Genomic DNA, 25,275 nt, shown 5'->3' with positions numbered 1-25,275 from the left:
CAAAATTATTGTTTAACATCAAACAATGACACTGCAAAGTAACAAGTCTGTCAGAACAGAAAGCTTGCCAGTGCCACAGGGATCAGACACGATGAACAGTAAACACAGATCCATGGTGGAAGGTCGAAGTCTATCCCAGTAAATGAGATGTTATTCACCATGATACGCTCTTATTGTGCACATAAGCAAGAAACTTCATCATGTGAATTGGCATCACTACAATGAACATTTTCTTGCATGTTTCGTTTGTGTTTGTTTCTTGCTCAACACAGACGTCAGCAATATTACCACTAAATAACGGCAGTGTGTAAATATTTGAGTCTGACAATCCAGTGATCAATATCATAAACTTAGGTATGATAACATACTTGAACCAAGTCAGCAAGCCTCACCAGAAGCTCCTGCTAGGTCCCTCTTTCAAGCATGCTTTGCTGATGACTACATGTAACCCAGATCTTCATGATTATGTTTTCTCATACCTTATCTGCCTGAAAGTGAGTGAGTGTTTTCAACTCCATGACTCATATAACTGTAAGCCAGCAGAATGTGCAATGACAGCCAGACTTGAATATAGTCTACATGTAAAACCATGTGGCATGGCATTTGTTCAAATTTGTGATGTTTAACAGTTATGGAACAGCTAGACTGTAAATATATCAAGTGTGGAAAAGAAAATCAGAGTAATCAGTATAATCCAATTGACCAAGTCGTTTTTTACAACCAGCTTAGGTTGGCACGGATGTTTTCTCAGCCTTGAATTACTTATGGCTTGGTGCTGACAGGACCTAGAATCATAATCAGACCTGGTTTGAAAATCCATGATTATTATGAATTGCTGAAGGTTGCAACTCCACAATGTTGTATCGTAAGGATGACATTCCGAAAAAATAAAAATAAAAAAAATATATAGTTAAATCCAAATTGAGCTGCATGGGAAAATGCAGAAAACAGCCTTTAAAAATGGCATTTTGTTTCCACACAGGATGTTACTTAGATCAAAAATCATGCTCACTAGCACAGTAGACTTAAATAATAGTCAGTGAGTGAGGGTTAATTGCCACTTTGAATCTTATGTCGATCACATATTGGCATGGCTACTAGTATGGGAGAAATAGTAAGAAGTGACGCAGGTTTCAGACATGTAGCGTGACTGTCATGAAACCAACAACATCATGGTGCAGACAAACCTACAAACATGCCTAGTAAACAGGGACTCAAACTTACAATCACCTGTGGCCTCATTAGATATGAGAGTTTAGCTATACTATAACGTGTTCTTGAGAACATCATTTGTAGACAGAAATGTTACAGCCTACAAAATATCTTGCTAAGTTATTATACACCTGCATGAAATCTGCCAAAGTTTGATATGTAAGCTGAGATATTGGAGTGCTACGCCCTCTTCCTTCTCGGTTTCAGGCTTCAACACTTCTGTTCTTTGTTCAACATTTAGTCTGATTTGTTGATACAGTCCATTTGTCAGAAAATTAAAATTTCCTGGAACATGAAATGTTTTCAACTGTTGTAGCCTGAATTTTCGAAAGAAAACACACATGATTCATCTTGACATTACTTAACTATGACTTTTAGCGACTGAGACTTCATCCTGGTCAGTAGTCTCAAGTAATTACTCTCACTCCCTAAGAGGGATGGCAAATCAAATCCAATAATCCAACAGGTCTCCACCTTATCAAAATACTGTCACTCTACTTACTGCAACCATTTCACATTTAGCCTGAAACTTGTAGAACTACCCACATGTTTGTATGAAAACTTTATTCCCAAATATTCTGCAATAGAATTAGAACCTTATTGGACATCCGTCCAGACCAAGTTTCAGATAATCCTTTGATCATCATCAAAAGCAACTGTAATACAATGACGTATCAACTAAGTCAGTCACCTAATCCCAATAAGTCCATCTACCAACAAGCATGGTTTACTGATGGCTACTTTGTCTGGAGGTGAATGAGAAGGTGAGTTTAGTTTTACGCCAATTATTAAACAAGTATCACAGCAGGAGACACCATAAATGAGCTTCAAATGTTGTACCCATGTGAGCAAATCCAATCCAGGGTCCACTTGCACAGAACAATGTTGGTTACAATCAATCTTAGGCCCCTACAATGAACTTTACAATCAGCATACAATTCCTCTAATCCACTTGCACAAAGACGATCTTAAGATAGCATGGATTTAAGATCAAACTCTTCAACGTTGGAAATAGAAATTTCTTAAACTCTACTCATGTCTACAGTTGTCTGCAAGTGCGCATGTAGCGCAAATAAAACGTGGAACTGGTTATTGCACACAACTGACATTCCTTCTTTAATTGCACTTTGCAGAATTTTCATGAAAAAAAACAAAAAAAACACAAAATAAACACAAATCTTTGAAGGAAATGAGATAACGTGGTAGAAGGAACTGATAATGTGGAAGAGGGAAATGATATAATAATCACTCGTACCTCATGAGTTATTCCCTAATTTTGCTACTTTCTAATTTGATTTATGAACTAAGCATGTGATACTGCAACTACAGAAATATCATGTTTTATGAAAATATTGAAATTCAAACAAATATATTAACAAATCTGGGTCTACAGTTATTGACCTAATAATCATAGAAAGTACTAGATGACAAATAAATAAAACTTCCTTATGTTATAACACCTAAATGTACCATGATTTGTCATTGGCTGTCAATGAAATATAGAGGGTGTTATTTGGCGTAAAATCCCAAATATATCCTACAAGCATTAGATTTGTAAAGATATGAAAGGGTGACATGACTGTGGGAGTGTTATGGACAATGCATGATGGGAATATGAATATGATATTATTCCGTGTGTGTTGTCTGTGTTGTTACTTGCTTATCCACAGTATGTTAATTACTTGACACTACTTTTTTGATAATTATTTTTCCTTTGTGTTAAAAACAAATTTTAAGCAAATTTCACATACCTCAGCAAGTGTATTTTTCCTGTTTGAAGAATACTTGCATTATATTTTTAAGGCATAGATTAAAACTCTTGCCTCTCGTCAGATTTAACTTTAGATTTTAGAATTAGAAGAAACAAACCCATAACTGTGTTCGTTATCAAACTGCAGATTATTTTAATGATAAACTAAGACAAAATCATTGACCGAAAAGAAACATACGTGGAGATCTGTGCTGTCACAACAGAACATGCATTGTATTTGGGCATCACAGATTTTACGGCAACGGCATAACATGCAAAGGGAAACCACTCTCATCTTGCGTAAAAACGAAGATTAGCTGCCCTTGAGTTATTGAAAAGGTCCTGGCCACTGCTAATCGCATGCAGACACCTTTCGTTACTATCCTTTCCTTGAGTATCACAAAGGTATGGTGTTAATACTTTTTCCAACACCGAATCGGGTGAGAATTGTACTTTATGATATCGACTGAATAATGATTTTGTTCACTACCGCAAATAACGATGTTTCTGATGTTAAATTGATGTTGCATTCTCCGTGTTGTTGAAGCGTCGAGGCGAATCATTCAGTTTTATGCAATCCAAAGCAATCCCCAAACGTAAAGCTAATTATATGCGTGAAACTGACACCAACTTGAACGCCATTTTGCTACTGACAAAAATGATCTTAGCTCCTTACAATTGGTTCTGTCCAATGTTTTGTGTAAATTTTGATTGTAACTTATAATGATCTTAGCCTACAATCACTTTGTGCATTTGGATGTCGACTATAGCCAAAGTCTTAGATCGCGATCTTAAGGATTTACAGTAATTGTAGCTCTAAAACAGTTTTGTGCAAGTGGGCCCATGTCTTTAGTGTAATGAAAATACACTTTGGCCACAAGGCAAACAAGTGATTGACATTGGGAACAAAGATGCAGGCCATCTGGTATGATGACACACGTAAGTCACCAACCCTCGCATCCTGATGGGCACCTGTTCAATCTAAATGTCTCTCTCCATGGGGCTAAAACACATCCTGTGAATATGACAAACCTAAAGCTTCCATTGGCAGACGGCAAACAATGGCATCTGAAACAACTGTTTTCAGCAATCCAGATCCTTGGAAAGGTTGTGAGTGTGTGGAGTCACTGATGAACAGGCTGATGCAGATAAGCCTGTAACATATAAGAATGAAACTGACAACATGAGTGCAACTTACTTCTTGCTTTGTGCGCTTTCTTTGAAGTAGGCTGCCATCGGATTTCTGTCATGTCATTACTGAGTGAGAAGAAGCGGTGGTACTGACGACTATTGGACCGGACCTTTATCAACTCACTGCCATTCTGCATGTACGCCAGGCAGTCTTGGGCTGAAAACACAAATAGGCAACGTTACCTTATTATATCACTAATTACAACAATAAAACATTTACTGAAAAAGCATAGCAATCAGTCCATTGTACATATATTTATCGTTTGACAACAGAATCAGGCAATATTACGTATATATAATTATCAGCCATCTGTAAATAATCGTGTCTGAACGACACAGTCCTGTTCCTGACATTATGACAATACAATGACACCTTACAATGACAACTTAGTCAATGAGCATGTTAATTGATCCATTTACTTGGCAGTTTATTACCACGGTTCCTGATCATACTGGGGGCAAATTATAACCCTAATATAGCATACAATATAGTATTCCCAGAAATTATTGAGAATCATGTTGCGTCATGTAACTCATTATGTTTATTAACTTCTGGCGTTTTACTTACATAAACATGTTAAAACATCATCCTTTTACAGTCTCAGTCTTGTTTTAGTACTTTGTTAGACCTCCTCGCTCAGCAATGCATGCCTGAATACGCCTAGGCACACTACCCATCAAAGTTTGTAGGTAATCGTGTGACAGGGTATCCCAGTATTGGACCACCTCGGCCTTCATATCTTCAATATTTCTCAGTCCCTTTTGGTTTATTCTGTCCTTCATGACTCCCCACACATTTTCAATTGGGTTTAGGTCTGGGCTGTAACTGGGCCAGTCTAAAACTTGAACATTTTCGCCCGACAACCACTGTTTTGTGTAGCGCCCAGTGTGTTTTGGGTCATTATCATGCTGGAAAATCCAATCATCTTCATACAATGTTTGTGCTGTCGGAAGAGGGTGACCATTTAGAATGTCAACGTATCTTTCTTTTGTCAAGTTTCCCGTGAAAACACACACTGGCGTCACACCACGAGCCGATATGCCACCCCACATGTGAAACTTCGGGCTATGTTTTGGTCGCTGGTAGATAGGTTTGACAGTATCTTTGGTCCAAATTTTCACACAATTAGGGAAAAGCCAAACAGAACTTTCATCCGAAAAGAAAACATTATCCCAATCTTGATTTTCATGAGCCCGACACCAGTTTAAACGTTTTTTCCTTTTGTGCATCTTTCATCAACGGCGAGGGAATTCCACGTTTTTTCACCCAATTAAGTCTCTGTAATTCCTGCCTAACTGTTTCATTGCATACCTGAGGACTTCCTCTGCTAATCATTTCATTTCTGATGTTCTCAACACTTTTCAATTTGCCCCTACTCACAATCTGCCCAAGTCTTCGGCGATCCACAACACTGAATTTCCTAGGCCGACCTGCCCCTGCTTTGTGCTCTATCCCGGTTCCTGTTTGAATATTCTTCAAAGTTCTGTATACTGTAGACAGAGGAATACCATGTCTACAAGCTAACACTTTAGCATCACCCTCACCCCTTTCAAAATCATCTAGAATGAGCTTTCTTTTCTCTCTTGCTGTAAATTCTGCCATGTCAACACAGGAAGTCGTCTGCTCAGACAAGGGAGATAACTCTTGACGTAATGAGCTGCCTTCTAAGCCTTCAAGAGTTGTCTACCTTACTTAGTATGCTTAGTGCATAGTGAAAGCCTTTTTTCCAATCTTAGCATCATTAGAAAAAAACAAAGATTTTCTCAATAATTTCTGGGAACACTGTACTTCAGTTATAACATTGAACAAATTCATCAATGCAAGTGGGGAGAGAGGTCTCTTCTCTAAGATGAACCCTGAAGTTAGCAATCTGCATACAGCGCATTACAAAGCAAGCTCTGTCCTTAAGGATGACACTATCACTTTTATGTTCATCAAACAAGGCAAGTTAATGGATTCAGAGGTCAGAGCCTGTTGACTTGGTTAATTACATTTCATTATACTACTCAAATGGTTACAAGATTTACCATGCCATGAATAAACAAGTTTTTGCCACTAATGTGCCAATGTCCCCTGCTACTAAAGAAGATGTAATATTCATAACATATTTGCTACTTCTTACTTTTGGGTCACACACAAGATGCATGAAATGACTGGTATCTGCATAATCACCCATTGTAGGCTGTGGACAAAATTAAGACATTGGATGCAATGTTTTATGAGATATCGCATTAACAAATGTTTCACAGTCACGTTAAGTGTCGTGGTCACATTGAAAATGATCAAATTCAACGGATGTCTGTGTAATCCCTGAATGCAGGCAGTCACCAAAGTTGACACTGGTTAAAACAGTGCATAACATACCTAGTCAACAAGAGCTTGAAAAGTCAAAGAGTCGAGGTGACCTTGAAGATAAGGTCAAGATCACCCAAATCAACTGGTCTTTAATGCCTCAATGTAGTCTGTCACCAAATTTGAAGACATTGGGTACAACAGTTTGTGAAATATTGCATTAACAAAAGTCATGGTGACCTCGAAAATGAGATCAAAGTCACCAAAATCAATCAGTGTCTGCATAATCCCACAATGTAGGTGGTAACAAATTTGAAGACAGTGGGTACAACAGTTCATGAGATATCACGTTAACAAGAGTTTGAAGGGTGGTCAGTCCTGGTGACATTGAAAATAAGGTCAAGGTCACCAAATTCTACTGGTATCTGTGTAATCCCCCAGTGTAGGGTGTCACCAAATTTGAAAACATTGGGTACAACAGTTTGAGATATCAAATAACAAGAATCAGGACGTACATACTGACATATAGATGCTGCTGAATACATAGTCCCCCATTCCACATTGCAACAGTGTAATATGCGGATTTTTGTTTGTGGAGAGATCTGTTTCAGTGACCTGAATATTTTGAAAGTCCCTCCAATCCCTAAATAGTAGCCTTTGTCTGATTGGTTAAATCTATTTAACCGTCTCGCGTTTGATTGGACGGTCATTGGTCGCTCATTGGTCGTTACCTGACGCAACCTTCTGCTAGGTTTTGTTAGCCTCAGTAGTGGATTGTAACGAAAAGAACTGAGGATAAGTTTACTTAGACGGAATATTGAACCTACATAATACCACTCTGAATAATAGAATATGAACCAGTCAATCTAGTGACTGATATCTTGTCTGTCAATCTATACGAGTGGGATACAATAGAATGCATGTATGTAGTCAGCAAGTCAATTCAATCCCATTAGTCACCTCTTGCAGCAAGTTAGGCGAGCTGTATATAAACAAAGGCCAGGCACACCTGTAGTTGACAATATATATACAACAATATATGTTGTTAAGCACAATGACACATAATCAGCTAAGTCACATCTGACAATTCCATGGTGACCAATGACAACCTATCAAAAACGATCCTGAATACAACACTTCAGAATAGAGTCCAACATACAGGAAATAAAAGGTTAACAATGACCATGATTGTCATATGAGAAATATTGCTGCATCATACAAACAAAACAATTCATCAAAAGACAAAGTCAGTGTAAACTTGTCATAATACCTCGGTTCCATTTCCACATTGCGATGTCCTAATGTCCCCACAGGATGTTACCCTGTCCCAGCACACACTAGATATAAGTGCAGACCTGAGTCACCTGTCTATTAACCCCAGGATAGAGGGGCTGGTGACAACATTGTTGTTTCTACAACACAGATCAACACTGTGCCTCGTCTGAGGCCAGATTGTATTGGACCTTACAAGATAACTTAACCTGCATTGATATCCACAGCAATATATTTTGTAGGGAAGTAAACATGTCCAGTATTATCTGCCTTATGAACACAATAATATGTGTGGTTTCATTGTGAGGGTTTTCCTCAATAACTTCCTATGTGGTGACAGTCAATGGTATATAATGGAAAATTTGAATGACACTTCTGAAACTTGACAGGCAAACTTGTCCAGTATAGATAAGTGGAAAGTCATTATCAATGCAACAATGAATAAATACAGCTGTTTCACTTCACTATTATAAGTTAAGTTTAAGGGAGACAGTTTGTCATGAGTGAGTCATTCAGTTTTTCTACACCTCTGATATTTCATCTGTAGAACAGGAACATTTTTAAACAATAAGTTCATACAAAATGTTTTTTCTTTTGGATGAGATTTCACCTGACTGCAAAAGGTAAGTTTATGAAGCATCTGAAGAACATGTTTCAATGTTCAAATGTTATTCATGGGAAATAAACAAAGAGGGAATACTTCCATATTTCTGCAGAAACCTGTGTGAAATCACAAGCATGAATAGACACAGAGTATGATCCATCATAACAAAAGAGACTACTACTGACTAGACATAAAGTAATAAACTGACTTTATTTCTGTTTTCTATTCAGTCCACACATCAGTATAACCATCTTTGAATCAGTCGAGGGATACATGATGATGAATACATCATCTCCACAGATTTATCAACAACTTTGGAAATCTCACAAATCAGGTTCATGAGCATATTTGTCTTTCAGTAACTAAATGTATCACAGTACCTGTGATTAGTGACTCTAACAACTCCTGGCACTAAGGCCTTTAGATACCTTAAGAAGAAGAAGACTTTATTACAGAAAGTATTAAAACACTTTAAAACTAACACAGGATATCTTGCACCATGCAGAGTCCAAGAAAGGAGCAGCACAGATTAAGACACATCATCATCACACACCAAGTATTTCCTACCCTGCTATATAACTTGCAACAAGAAAGCTTGATGCAAAACATTGCAGTATGCATCCTGCACCTCCAAATTTCTCGTTTTATGGCTATACAAGGTAGGGCAAAAACAAGTACCATCTTTCATCTTTTGATATGACATTACCAGGGGACCAAAGCACTTGACTTCAGTTATCCAGGCAGGTGCTCTGGCTACACCAAGGAGGCATTCAATTACCTCAAAATCCTTGTGACCTCTCATTCCTATTTCCAAAATATTTCCAGGGATTGGTAAAGAGAACTTTGACAATGGGTCATTTTCAGGATTATCAGCCATTTTCTGAATTTTGAATGGGTCACTGCCCTTGTATCAATAGTAAACTTCCTAAATTTTAATGGGCCATTTTTCATTCTAATGTGGAAAATGACCCATTGCCCCTGCCTTTCCCAATCCATAAGTATTTCTTTTAGAAAATGACCTCATGTTAGCTAGACATAAGCTGGCACATGTTCAATAACACATGCAAGGTTGTCAAGCATAACATCTTGCTTCCAACATGACACTGTTTTTATTCACACTTCATGAAAACAAATACAATAGCCCAGCTCTCACATTCCTTGAGAACTCATCAAATCCCCACCATGCATATTTTTTGGAATCCACACTGATGGTAACAGAGTGGTAACAGTTCCTCTCAATATGCCCCTGCAGTCCAAACACTCCTAAACAACCGAAATAACAACCAAACTCACACAAGTGTCCAAGCCAACACCTGGTAAGCTTGATGATTCCTGAAATCAAAACCCATTACAATGCCAGACATTAACAGAACCTTTCTAGTTGAGGACATGAATCCTGCTGATTCTGGCAGCAGTCATGGGTGTAAACCTTGAAAGTTCGTATCAGATCCATCAGTTGGAACGAGGACAAAGCACTATCTGTTTCAGCCATGAGTTGTGTGGTACTGTCTTCTCAACACCCTGAAAAACTTTCTGATCTATGTAGCTCTAAAATGGATTTACAGAGTAAATTTCATATCCATTTCTGTATATCTCAGTGGTACCCAAAGATAAAAGGCAACCATAATCCAGAGGGAAATTTTATGACATAAGTGTTACTAACAGAACATTACAGAGGTTAACCCACTCACAAATGAGGGCAGTACTTCAAATGTTCACTTCTCATGGTGATGACCCAGGTTTGATTCCACACATGGGCACCGAGAATGAATCCACTTTAATGCCCTGTCATGATGGAATAGTGTGCAAACATAGAAAAAACAATCCATTCTTTCCGTGATAAAAGTCAGTGTATTGTTAGTTGCTCCTTTAGACTGTCTCCATGTACACCATAGTCTGTCATCTTCATGTCTGAAGAAAGCCGTTGTAAATGCAGGCTGTACATGATATCTACTTCAGTGAAACTATGGTGAGTATTATCAGATATTCATATTAACAAGGATCAAGTCAACCAAAGAGATTGAAACAGACACAGGATCCTAACACAACAAAGGGATGCAAACCAACATATCTGCTATCAAAATTCATGAATTCTACAACTAAGTGAACATACAGTTCAGTCGCCCCTGACTCCCCACAAAACGTCATCTACTTACCAATCCAGCCTTTCAACAACGGTAACTCAAAACGAACACTTTGACGTTTCAAAGACATTTTGTCAAGACGCTGCTTCACGTAAGACTGTCTTCTTTATGTTCTCTTGCTCATAACACTGTGAGAGACTAAATGATTTTTGTACATGTACTGTGACTTGACCAACACTCCACCCTAGATGCCAAGCTCATAATGCTGTCCAGAGTAATTAGACAAGAATATGCATGCAGATAATTCCAGGCACCATTAGACAGTACCACACCCAGAGAATCAAGCCAAGGTATGAGACTGCATCATCAATAATACAGCAGGCAACAAGCAACTGCTAACATATGTGGTAGTTTACATATTTTTTTTGAAAATTTGTGGTTTCAAATGTCGTCCTTTGTTTTACAAGAATCAATGAATATTTTACATGGTCTCCACAACTATGCTTGATTTCATAACTCAGGCAATTGAAACTTGACAAATCACTTTATATTTCAGTTGGATTCAGTTTTCTTTCTATTTACTTTGTTTTGGTATGGGAAACAGACAATTTGGAGGCTTTAATTTCAATTTAGAAAATACAGCTGAAAAATCAACCGTATCAAACTTCATTTGGCAGGCCCCATATTGAAAACATGCGATACGAAATGCTTTCAAGATGCTATGGTGAAGATTTGTGAACAACAACCCAGTGATGAATGTTTGTGCCACAAAACACAGAATGAACAAAAAAATAATTTCAATAAAGTGTTGATCCTCTGTTTTTATCTTTTCATCTAAATGATAGTCAAGCAAATAAATGAGAGGATCCTGTTTTGGACTGCAGAAAAAACAACAAATATTGGTACATTAGAAAGCCATTGCAAAAGAGATTCTGGACAGGATATCCCAGTGGCTGATGACACTGGGCAACAATTGGGAGATGCTAATTCTAATCTTATGTTTGTCTTTTTGTGGTTTATGGTAATGGGGACCTACTTGTTTCTTACAATCCTGACCAACCAATGCATCTTTTACAAACCACAGACCAACAACAATGAGTATCAGGTTTTCTTCACAATCAGCAATATTTCGTCACAGGTCACAGTCTGTATACTGAGGTGTTGAACAAGTGTTGATGAGTGAATCCATTAACTACAAAGTTTGTTTATTTGTTTCTGCCCATGCAGGCATTCATCATGTCAGCAAGTCTGACCACCTGATAGTGTTTGCTAATTTCACTCTTAACACATGCTTGGGTTGCTGAAGATGAACTCTAAACCAGATTTTCACAGGTGTTGACTGCTAAACAGGTGCTGAAATTGTCTCAGAAGTTTTCATGCAAAAATGAGTCAATATACATTCAATAAACTTCCAACAAGGTTTCCAGTTACAAGGTTCATCAAACTAACATGAGATGAAAGCCTAAAAATATGCAGGTCTCAAATGTTCACAACTTTCTTGATACCAAAAAGCATGTGAATGGTGCTGTCAAACCTTAGAAACATATTTGGAACAAGATTCTGACTCAAAATTGAAGGTTTCTGGAATCATCAAGGGGCACAACTCTGCACTGTGACCACAGGCAAAGCTGACATAGTCAGGTATAGTCACATTGTTTGTAATGGACAGCTCAGGGCAACTGCTTAATATGAGAGCGCTGAGGCCTACAGGAATACAAGCACACATGTCCAGTATGTCCTCAGAAAACAACATGTAACACTGGCTGCTCTGAAGATGGGAAATAATACTTACATGGATAATTTCCTGTGAATTAGCAGGTCACTGCACACAATGCAACAAATTAGTTGTCTTGCTAAACTCTTGCAACTCCAAGGATATCAAATACTTAAGCACTGTCTCCCTCTCAAATAACAGCATCATGATGAGAATAAGTCTCTAGAACAAATATCTTTTTGTGAAAGGTGTTATACTGATGCCTCACAATCATATTTGTTTCAATAACACTTGTATCAGATGAGAGATTTCTTATATATTTTAATATGGTATGTGGCAACAGTTATTACATTAAATTGAAATTCATGAAACAATTTCCAACTTACCTTTCAAATCTAATGGAAATGACACTCACTAATATAAAATACCAAACAAAAGCTTTATTTGACTGAAAAGATGAGCTTTTCAATAATGAGCTTTTTTTAAATATTACTTTCAAACATGAAAAAATACATCACAATCTTAAATCTTGCATGCCAGATGAAACTAAAATTCATAACATATTTGAGATTCAGCTCTATTCACAAGCCTTTTTTAATTTATCTGATGAAACTAATTCTGAGGAATCATTGAAAAAAAAATTCACAAAATCCAAAGATGACAATCATCATACAAATTGAGCACAAAATGAAACTGATTCGACTTTCTACCTAGCCAAATACACCAAATATCATCCCTACAAAAACGCAGAGATTTCAATTAAGATTTGTGGCAGTTAAACAGCCTAGAACACTAAATGTAATGTGCTCTACCGAGTTCACCTAAAACATACACACTCTCTTCAACAACACTGATGCCTGTCGTCAATTACCACAAATGCAGAATTCTATCCAATTACTTCCACTAAGAACATTTTGGACAATAAAACAATCAAATAATCTTTGAATATACTTGGAATCTTGCCTACAGTTGTTAGAACTAGCTCCTCACACTGTAACTATCTATGTATGGCTGCTTTAGAGGAATATTCGGACATAATGGTCCCTTTATCACGCAGAGTTCTGATTTCTACATCTAAAACACTAGCATTTATTGCTATAGTAACATGTGCATCTGTTTGATTGTTGATCAGCTTAGCTCTGCTTTTTCAGACTTCATATTAAATGCTAATATTTAGAAGACAGGAGATTATAGTAGTTGCAGGTTGAAGGATGGAGGATCTCTGAGAGTGATTATTTGTTGGTTTAACCTGTACCATTCCAGCTACAGGATTCATATTATTCCATATATCAGTTTGTGTCAAATGTTGTGAAGAAGATTACAATGGTTTGGTCATAAAATGACAAGGAATATTCCACTGAAACACAAGGAAGCAGTAACTCTATGGCATTGTCTGTTGGTTAAGTGTATGCTTCTCCTTTCTAGTAATATTCCTGTGAGCAATATTATGGCGAAGTGCACCAAAAATAGGTTTCTTCCTGTAAAAGCCATGAGGAACAAGCACACTAACTACTGGACTACCCACAGTCCTCTGAAAACTAAATTTGATGCTGTGAACAAATCATTAGTATTTATGGATCACGTTTTCCATGAAACTGCAGACAATATTGATATGTATCTGTTACTGCAACAGCTTGAGCTTCCAGAAGGCAGACTATCATCTTTTTCCACACTGTGGTTGACTTTTTTTCTGAAATGATGACCAACAAGACAAGACTCCCTGTGTAAATGATGTTTGCAATTATCTTGCTATTCCTCTCCTGGATTGACCTTGTTTTACTGCAATCGTCATGGTGGATACAAATGGCACAAATCTATTTGCATAAGTGGTTGAATGAAGGCATATATCATTCCACGAGGTTTACAAATTCAAGCGGACCCATTTTTTTTTATACTGAATTAAATATCTGGTAGAATAACCCACTGACCTGTTCTTGGTAACCTCCCCAATAAACAAGGACAGCTACCTCAAGAATGGTATCACAGAGTGGGGTTCTAAGGTTGTCAGATTTCGAAGATGGGTCTGATTAATATGTTCTTGATAACTGTTCAGACAAAAAACTTTTATCATGTTTCTCCAAATCCATCAATCAGCATAGTTTGTTGAAATTTAACATGAAACTGATACAAACATAATTAAATGAACACTCTGTAGATCCCCTAATTAGAGTATTTTCTTTAAAGAAACAGCTTTCCATTACACTGACTAAACAGAAAACAACTGGTAATAATTCATCAAATTGATATTTCTTTCGAGTTTGTTTTTGAACTAAACATTTACTTTTATTGAATCATATCTGGACCAAAGTGATTGATGCATGAAAAATGATCCATGCTGGGGTAACATACAACCAATGCCAACAGAATTCCCATTTTGTATTGAATCAAATATTTTTTGAAAAATAAGTTGATCTTGAATCTTCCAGAAAGACTGCCATAAGCATGGCCACATTGAAAAGGCTTGTAGTAAGAAGGATCAGGTGGTCAGGCTCACTGACTTAGTTGACACATGACATCGGATCCCAGTTGTGCAGATTGATGCTCATACTGTTGATCACTGGATTGTCTGGTCAACACTGTTATTTAACGGCCACTGCCACATAGCTTGAATATTGTTGAGTGCTGTGTAAAACTAAACTCACTTGATCACATGTTATTACGTGCTTGGGGGTTTGTGGTGTCTTTTAATCAGTTTTTCCCAGATGTTGTAAAAATAAACATACAATGTCTGAAGAAAATAACAATGTTGATAAGTTATATTCAAGTCATAAAATTATACGTTTGAGTCATTCTTCAGACAAGCCTTACAAGTCAAGTAAACAGACATGCTTAAAAATCAACAAGAACAACATTTGTTATCAACAAGCTTGGTGCCTCTGGCAGATCATCACCTTCATATTCCATTCCATACAGTTCCAGAAAACGATAACAATTTGTGCTAATGACACAAGTGTTTTCATTTCATCTCAAGCCTGATGAGGGTGTTTATTTATCACTAACTGAAGTGTAGTGCCTTAGTCAGGAAAGGTTGCTTTGGTTTTTTTTGTGGTTGTATGTGAACATAGAGAATAAAAAGAGTGAAAAGACTGACATCAGATTAGATTTTTGGTTTGGTTTTCATTTCCTCCACTGTGACAGTCATTTTTTTATAAAAATTACAGATGAATTACCCCATTGTTAACATACACCATATCTATTCTGAAGGATAGGGTCATGAAGAATATTCACAGACTTTCACTACAAGATAAAGACTGGGGACCTAAATAATAAACTTTAATGGAAAGTAAGTGACAATAATTTAGTATCAGAAGCAAAGTGTAATCAGGAATCACTAGACAATAATCTAGTCTACCAAAACCTACCATTTCCTTAAACTCAAGAAAACTGTTACATATAGCTTGAAAAATGGTTTCTACAGTTTTGGGCAACATATTCATTGAAATAGTTTTGAAGCAGATTACATGTATATAGCAAATTACTTTCTATTTGGTCCTGATGAGTTTCCACATATATGCAATGGGTTGAAAAGATAACACTGAAGAAATAAGCGTACAGCAACAGAAACTGCCTGGCCCTCCAGGCACAACTTGACATTCATGTCGGCCTTGGGGCTGGTGCTAATCTTTATTCCTCTGTTCTACTTAATTAATTATGCCTCCAGCTGAATGGGACTCTCTTCTTCCATATTTATCATAATCAAAATCACATAATCTTTAATAGACATGAAGTTGGTACTTCAAAAAGATTCAAGATATATTGATTTCAAAGTTTGTATTCTATCACATTTTGTAACTACCTCAAGCCCTTGAATCAGTTGAATGATGCTGAATTATCAGTTGAATAGTGCCCTTCAACACGTAAATTACACACTTTCAGTTCAATGATGCCCCTTTTTCTGTTGAATGATGCTCTTTAACATGTGAAGGATGCCTGTTCTTCAGTTCAAGGATGCTTGTTCTTCAGTTGAATAATGTCTTTTCTTTATTAACATGTGAAGGATGCATGTTCTTCAGTTGAATAATGTCTTTTCTTTATTAACATGTGAAGGATGCTTGTTCTTCAGTTGAATAATGTCTTTTCTTTATTAACATGTGAAGGATGCTTGTTCTTCAGTTGAATAATGTCTTTTCTTTATTAACATGTGAAGGATGCTTGTTCTTCAGTTGAATAATGTCTTTTCTTTATTAACATGTGAAGGATGCTTGTTCTTCAGTTGAATAATGTCTTTTCTTTATTAACATGTGAAGGATGCATGTTCTTCAGTTGAATAATGTCTTTTCTTTATTAACATGTGAAGGATGCTTGTTCTTCAGTTGAATAATGTCTTTTCTTTATTAACATGTGAAGGATGCTTGTTCTTCAGTTGAATAATGTCTTTTCTTTATTAACATGTGAGGATGCCTCCTTAATAAGTGAATTATGCATTTTCAACATGTGAATGATGCCTCTCCTGCCATTAAATGATGAATGAACCAAAGGATGCCTTTAACCAAAGGATGATACAGCTTCATCAGGTGAATCTGCTGATTGTGTGGAGCACTCTTTAACTGAACATGAAATATAATTATAGGAGTCATGATGTATACACCAAAATGTACGAAACATGTAGCCAAGGGCTCACAGAGTGCAAACTGGTAGTAACATGAATTGTTCGTGAAACCAACTTCAAAATCAGTCGATGGGAATATTCACAGATTAAAAACACATTACTTGTCCTTCTGTATTGCGAGTAACACTTATAACAACACTTTTATGACCTAGCTTGACAGCGAATGGCATCTGGTTCATGGAACTTCCAAGAAGTCGTAATCAACCTTGACAATCCTAGCACATAGGAGTACAAAATCCATTCCTATTAAATCCAACTGACATTCACAAGAAACATGCTAGCCACCTCATGTTGTAGTCTCAGGTTTTCAAATACTTGTTTGGTATTTAACAATGCACTAACAGTTTACGACAACAGCCTGGAAACAATCAGTAATTATCTCCAGAGTCAGAACACAACGAAACAAGTCACCCTCAACACCCATTTTGTGAAGTCCAGTATGTAATGATTAATTCAGATCAAAGCCAATATAACTGGAGTAGGTATGCCAATAATCATCACCTCTTGCATGTTGATCCTGGTCTGAAGATTATGTTTAGAATTTGACTTCAAGAACCCATGTTTGATATAAGAGAAGACTAACAGGATCAAGTGGTCAGACTCACTGACTTGGTTGACACATTTGACTGTATCCAAACTGCGTACTTCAATGCTTATGGTGTTGATCACAACACTGTCTGGTCCCGACTCTATTATTTACAGACCCCTGTCTTATATTGTAGTAAGACTGAGTGCTACACTCTAATCCAACAAAACAGTAAAAAAAATTCTGATCTGCAGTCTATGCCAAGAAAATTTAAGTACACCTGCAACACATGTCTCTTGGCATCATTTTGAGGTGATAGTAGTGTTGATTAGCTGTGCATAAAACCAAACAAAACATTTCTAGACTTAGGTTTTGGACAGGAGGATGTAGAATGGGAGGATAAGAATGAGTCAGATATGGCCTAAAAGGATTAGTATGAAATAATGATATGCATCTTCTAAAATCCATTTCATGTAGGCCCACAACAACCTATGATTTTTAAAAGTGGTGTTCCATCATTATCAGTGATTTGGTTGTTTCAACATCATGGTGTCCCAATCATGGATCTGACCACCATCAAATCTTGACACATTATTTACAGATCATGAACATATTAATCAGTGTGCCATCAAACAACAAACAAACAATTCATGTTTTTTACTAGACAAAAATCAATACTGTCACACAAGATGAAGCTTTAAAAGGTGGAACCCATCAACACACCATAATGAAAGGTGACATATGGAAGAGACCTTTTCCATGGGGTACAAATCAGAGAAGCGTCTGATGTTATGCATGTTCTGCAAAAACTCAATTTGCCAACTATTATCCTACCTTCATAATGGCCCAAAGATTTCCTTCCTCTTTGGGGGATTTAACAAAAACTGCTTCTCAGATGTAGAGAATTAGGTCAAGATTGGTGAACAAATTCTGAATGTGGACTCGAACTATGAATTGACAGCACAGGTGAGGGAGTGAGTATGGTTTTACACTGCTTTTAGCAATATTGAACCAATATCACAGCAGGGGACACCAGAACTGGACTTCAGACATTGTACCCATGACGGGAATCAAACCTGGGTCTTTGATGTAACAAGCAAACACTTTAGCACTATGCTACCCTACCACCCTGACAGTGCAGATGAAGACTGTATTACCCAACCTGACCTCAACCCTCTCCCCATATCTATGGATTAACTGTCAGATGATGACATCCATCATTGGTACAACCAGCAAAATCCATGATCAAGCACCAAGAAACCATGGGCATCAAGGAAAACCTTGACATGTGATGCATACAGAAACCAGTATCCTTCTTTTTAAAAAAAAACTCACTGCTAACAAGGCCCACATCCCCAGTCATGACTACAGCTGACATAGGTTGTACTGTATGGACTCATCAAAGGCTTCCATGTACAACAGTCTCAAAGATGAACACTGTAACATTTTGAAGTCATGAGAATTTAGTCAATATTAAGCTCCTTGCTTCTTGGTTCATGAACAAACCACTTTCTTTAAGGTTAGTAGATAAGTAACAAGATTTCAACCATTTCTGCAATCATCTTTAAAAACTTATTTGTCATCTTAATTCATAAACTCTTTTGGATGGAAGACCTGGTCATGAAGTCCATATCCCACCATTCAACCCATACTCAACATTTCAAACTTCCATGCATACAAAGAGAAAGTCAGGATTTAATCAAGGGCATAGATTCTCAAGCAACTTAAGCAACATAATGGTTTAGACAAAAAATGCCAATATAAATGTGAAGTTCTGCATTTCTTTAACAGGGAGTGCCCTTAATTCTCTCCAGAGGATGAATTTGATCAGGAATTAAACTGTGTTAATCAAAGATGAATGCAATGTACCCCCAGTAACTAATTAATGGTATTCCCTTAAGTCACTGAAAACATCAGCAATCACCTATACTGAAATTTCTTTTACATTAACCAGTTTTGCTGACTACTGCGAAAGAGACTTTGAAACCAATGCTTCACTCCAGACAATGAAACTTGTTTGCATCTCATAAGGGACTGACCTTTCTGTATTCAACAGATGAGGACTATTCTGAAAAAAATATATTTTTGCTTCAGGTTTAAGAAAAGTTGAAAAAAAACAACAACAAACAACCAAAATCACTAGTTATCCTGAAATATGATACAAATGTTCAGCTCAAACTTTCATAAAAAGAAATCGTGTATCTAACAAAAATCTTTGTTCCTCTTGCCAAGATTTCTCAATGCTCTGTCTTGTAATGTTACCCTGCAAAGTAACTATCGCGTGTCAGAAAGTGCTGGAATTGGTGATAGTGTGGTATCATTCTGCAATACTCATCACTGGCTTCAGCCTTATCCGGGTTCCATATATGCTAACCAGTAGACATCAGGCTTCATTTCAACCTTCAGATACTGAGTTGGTATTGATATGGTAACACTGAATGTCAAACAATCGATGACATTTTCGTCTTGTAAACTGTTCATGTCACAATTAAAAAATGACATTGCTGTCCATGACTTTTTCCAAGATGATATGAAACCATGTCTGTGTTTAGTCACTCTCTCCTTGATGCCAATACTGTACGGCAGACTTTCAAAGATGCTTCTCCAGTGTGTTATATCCCGGGCCTGTCTGACTGTCAGCCTCCATCATTAGCGTTGGTCAATTCCGCACTGACAGGGCTTGCCATTAGAGTAGTCTGTAATCAGTAAGTCTCAACCCAGCTGGACCTAACAGCCAGACTGTCATACATGCCTCTTTAAAGTAGTTCAATATCCCTACCTCAAACATCATGCTGTCATTGATGAAAGGAAGACACAATTCTGTGCCTTGGGTGAAATACCGACCAGCAAAGGTTTTTCTAGAATTCCTGTTTTGAGGAGTAGGGTGGGAAGCCAACAGGAAGAAAGTTCACTTGTCACACAAAATTCATGGGGTTTGATTCTACAAACGAGTCCAATTTGTTCAGCCCATTTCTAGCCCTAAGAATTCTTAAATTTGATCGTACCCAATGTGTTAAGCATGGACTTAAGAAGTACGTAGGGCCACGAACATTTCGAGAATAGCTAGCCAAGGGCCATTTGATATAGTGGTCTCACATTATGACAGTTGTTAATTCATACAAACTTCTACAAGGATCTAAGATCACTTTGTATATAAAATTGAGGTGTTGGTGACTTCATACCTCGCCTGGAACAAGAAAGATCCATGACTGTTGACGTACCGACTAATTGTCTATGTCAGAAAGAATGTTTTTACTTTCACAGGAGATACATGATATATTTGTGGACTCCTGTATTTTCAGATGACACAGAATTAATCTATAATGTAAAGGAATAAGTGTCCTGTGTTTTAACACAGCTTTTGAATGGAACTGCAGTTATACCACCATTAGAATGCACCGAAACAGATGCTTGTCTATGAGGATTTCAACAAATAAGAATCATTAACATTTTTGGTATGTCCATGGGACATGTGTCGTCACCTTAGAGGTTTGGGTCATGTGGGCCCCGTCAAGATGATACCATTCTTAACAATGCCAACTTTGAAAAACACCTTGAGTCAGTTCTTTAGGAAAAATGCAAAATATTTCACACAATCCAGATTCTTTTGAACCTTTGTTATAGTTACAGCATGGAGAAGATGCAGTTCATTTTTCCACTAACTACTGACAAAGACTGTGACCAGGAACACTATTACACTACCTTCTGCAGTCAATGAACTCTTTCTAACAATTAAAAACTAAGCATGTATTCACAAGCAGCCAAAAAAGATTCTAAATGGAAGATATATCATAATCCCTGGATATTAAATGTGAGATGGAACGCTTGAAAATAAAACACATCCTACAATCAAAGACAACCAGACTGATGGCTTGCCAGGCAGACACCTGCAGTAGTTTGATGTATCTGACATCCAACCTGACAATGGCCATCACACCACCATCAGTTTAGTTACACCGATAGCATTACTTCTAAACCAGCTATACAGTAATCAAGGCCTAAGCAGTTAAGAATCCCAAGAACACCCACTCAACCATGAAACACAAATTCTGTCAAAAATGGCCTGTAGAAATAAACCTAATGACTATGAAAATGCAGAAATTGCCTCATAACAACTGTAAACTCCCAGTGCAATTCAGTCACTAACACAGCCACTGTGCTGAATACAAATGTGATGATATCTGGTTGACAAGTGTCAGTTTCCGTAGTGACCCTTATCCAATCCAAGCAGCACATTAAGCCATCAAAACTAAGTCTCTGGTGGGAGGTGTAAATCTTCCTGCCAAGATGGAAGCAACGTCCATCAGACAGACATTGATTGCACACTAGACAGCGTAGTAACACCTCATTGTTGGCAAGGAAATGGTCAAACTTCAGTACAGCCAGCCAGGTCACTCCAAAACAGATTTATATTGTCAGACAATTTATCATACTACTGCATCCTGTCCAGTTTCAACAGATAACTCCTATAAAACCACTTTTGGAATCATCATGGTGTTGACATCTTTGGTGTGAGCTGTTGTATCAGACTGAACACACTAAGTGCACTCACTAATGAGTGCACTCACTACTTCGATAACAATATCACAGCAGTCTGTTAATAATCAAGTAGTAGACTAGCTCTCTGGTGGTTGACAGCATGAGCATCAATTCACAGTTCAGTTTTAGTAAACAATCATCCAGGTCATAAAACAATAGTAATTTTCAGCCCCAAGGGCACTGTTGTATCTGGATGCAATTCTGCATGCATTTGTGTAGGAGAGATTGATTTTGTAGAACATGATGTGAGGAAAAAAAACTGTTTGGAAGTCCTGAACAGGGAATGACCAGAGTATGAACATGTGCTGCTTTAGAAATTCTAACACTTTGAACACTACATATACACAAGAGCCAGCAGTAGATTGTGAGGGTAGACACACAGCACTCACCTGAATCTCTTCTATTGTCCATGTGGTCACATGACCAGAACCCTATCGACACAATAGTCACTCTTACAAGATGGTTTGTGGAGACCCTGTTGAAGCTGGCACTGGTGAAGTTAGTTTCTAATCCAAAATTTTTCAAGACAAGCTGAATTGTCAAAACAGTGACCAGACTCTGTGACTCGGTTACGTCTACTTGCAGTACTATTCCTGCAATATCCCAGCACAGGACATGAGAAATGGGCTTGACACATTGTACTCATGTGGGGAGTAGAACCCTGGTCTGCAGTGTAACAAGCGCCTTATCCACTGGGCAAGTAACTTCATCACCCCTAATGGAAGAGTGACAGAGACAATAAAGGTATAGCTGTCAAACACTTTACACATTGCTGCTTAAAATATGCTATATGTAGCAGTACTACCATGTCAAGATCAGGTCCTTTGTCACTGATCCAGAGGGTTGCAGGCAGCTCACTCACAGGTTAGTTTTAGACACATGTCGGCCTTCCAACATGCAATGTGTCCTCCATGTCAAAATTCTGTGATTCTACATTTGCTTGCACTATATCCTTACCCTTGTGTTTCACCAAATGTGTAAACAGTGTTAAAGTGGTCACAATCTACATCACTGAAGTTTTTCCTCTCACATAAAGCCAAAACACTATGACTATGATTTAAGTAAAATACTGTTCAAAAATCAGTATTAAATCACATTCACTCACTCTACATCCTGGATTCTGTGTACTGCTGGACCAAATACAGAATACCTGATTGCAGCAGTTTATCTACAGTAATATCTCACAATACAGACGTCAGAATATAAACATATATAGGACAGGCACCATTGAGTTTGATGACAGTCTATACTGATGTGGAACTAAAACGGGGCCAATTATCCAAACTCCACAACCCATAACTTACCTTTGCCAAGCTCAACTTCATTAGGGTTAATGTAAATTATGAAGACTGCAGGGTGCTTGCTTGGACTCTTCTCTAAAGTAATCATCCCATAAATCAAAACAAATTGCTCCAATCTAAAGTGAGTTTTACTTCCAGAGGCAACAGTCCCACAAACAAGATATCCTAGCATTACCTTAAGCAATTTAAACAAAAAAGAACAAAAAAGAAAGACAGGGCATCCACACAAACAAACACGTTTTGAAGTCATTCATTACTGGGCGGTGGTGTAGGCTAATGATCAAAGCGTCAATTCATCATAGAAAATCTAAGTTCTATTGTTTGAGTCCCATTTCTGGTGTCCAATGATGTGGTATTGCTGGATATCAGTGATAGAAACAACTGTTCGCAAGGTTGCTAAAACCTACTGGGCATGTAAAATTTCCATAAAAATGTATCCATAACAACATTTTCAAAATGATTTTATCACCTGTCAACTGCATACAAAAATCAGTAACACCTTTTCTCACAACTTACTAAATATGAGAGTTGTAAACCCCATCACTATATTTACTTCCAAGTAGACAAAGAAGTAAGCCTGCATTTGATTGGCTTAAATGGTGTACAGTAGCCAATGAGAATGCATCTTTGTTGGGGAATGGGGTCATGGTGGGCGAGCTGGCTAAGGCGCCAGTCTAGTGATCCAGCAAGGTTGAGGTGTTGGGATCGAGCCCACCTGTGACTGGGTGTAAAAACCTTGAGTCAACTTTGTGTGCAGACTCTTTCAGTGTTGTCACAACCACTAGTGTACAGTACACAACCCTGTGCACTTAAAAGAACCCACAAATCCGTTGGTATATGACCAGATGGTGGCCACATGAACACGTGCATACACCTAGTTGTGGGTAAAGCAATGTGCAGTAAACTTGGACAAAGTACTGTGACTACGTGTCCCAGTCCACCCACCCGTGAAATGGATACCTCGTTAGGATGAGAGAGACACAATAAACTTGGTGCGCCTAGTGGCAGCAAGAGTATCATACTCTCCAGGGAGTTGAGATTGAAATACGATGTACTGATGAGATTGACATCCAGTGATCAACAGTCTTTTGGAAGTTACGTTTGACGTCCAGTGGAGGCCAGGCAGTAGTTTATAATTCTTACTTATGATTCATATTATAAATCTATTACTTTTTACAGTGCTCGAAAACATAACATTTCAATTTATCATATGTTATCAGCAGGATTGAAATAATAAACTATTTTATGTTTTGAAATTTTCGGCAGCAGCTCCACAATGAAATTGTCCAAGAGCAAAGAAATGTTTTGAGGAAATCATTAAATAAATTGAATAAACTAATGAATAAAATCAACAACAGCATACATAAAAGCTGTCAAACATACACATAAATTACTGTTTAGATCGTTTTTAATAACAGTGTAATGCAAGTCAAGTCACTAACAAATGACATTTCGGCTTTTGCCGCCTCAATCTTCACGCTTGGATATGACGTTTGATGCAAAAACATATTCACAAAGAATAACCCTGTACAATACATCTTACAAGTTCCATCTTATGCAGAGAAAGCGATTTCTTGCTTAACAAGTTCAGAATAGCATTATTTTATCGAAAACTTTCGTCTACATCTAAAATGTTTTCGTTTCCAAGGACTGTATCCATTGTTGTAACATGATTAGCTGGGTCACTTGCCTAATTTTGACCAATCACAATCCTTATCGCAGACTGGAGTTCTTTCATGGTCTGGACATTAATATGTAAGTTTGCAATCTCATTAAAAATAAATTTGTTGAAATTGTAGTCGTATTATTGGAATAACATGATAAAAATAAAGTTCATATTTATCTAGAGGATTAGACCTTTCAAATGGTATTTGAGATGTAGTTGAAATAACGTTTTACAAGCTCAGTTTCCTTGATAAACACAGACACCTTACCATACATTTCTCATGGTGTTTTTTTGTATTCCAAGCTGCTAATCAAGGCAGTTTGTTGATAGACTTCTACCCAACTAAATCCATGCCTGCCTTGGACTGTTCTCATTCTCAGCATAAAGTGTTTGATCATACACATACACACTTTCATGGTTAATTTTAACTGACATTACATACTGTCAGGAGCTTGTTGGTTAAATGACCTTGCCATGTCAAAAATGACTTATCTCAAAAAGGGCAACTGAACCC

At 37.4% G+C, this 25,275-nt stretch overlaps 1 protein-coding gene across 1 annotated transcript in view; it reads right to left on the bottom strand.

Moving 5' to 3' along the window:
- LOC137261204 (inactive phospholipase C-like protein 2) overlaps positions 1-25,275 on the bottom strand; it is a 205,499-nt gene that overhangs the window by 118,095 nt on the left and 62,129 nt on the right. Inside the window, exon 2 of the mRNA XM_067798913.1 lies at positions 4,161-4,310. Coding sequence (XP_067655014.1) covers positions 4,161-4,310 — 150 coding nt within the window. The remainder of the gene's footprint in view (positions 1-4,160; positions 4,311-25,275) is intronic.

Source organism: Haliotis asinina, chromosome 14 (assembly GCF_037392515.1).
Source record: "Haliotis asinina isolate JCU_RB_2024 chromosome 14, JCU_Hal_asi_v2, whole genome shotgun sequence".
Classification (NCBI taxonomy): domain Eukaryota; kingdom Metazoa; phylum Mollusca; class Gastropoda; order Lepetellida; family Haliotidae; genus Haliotis; species Haliotis asinina.
The sequence above is the reverse complement of the archived record's forward strand: the minus strand, read 5'-3'. Positions and strand labels throughout refer to the sequence as shown.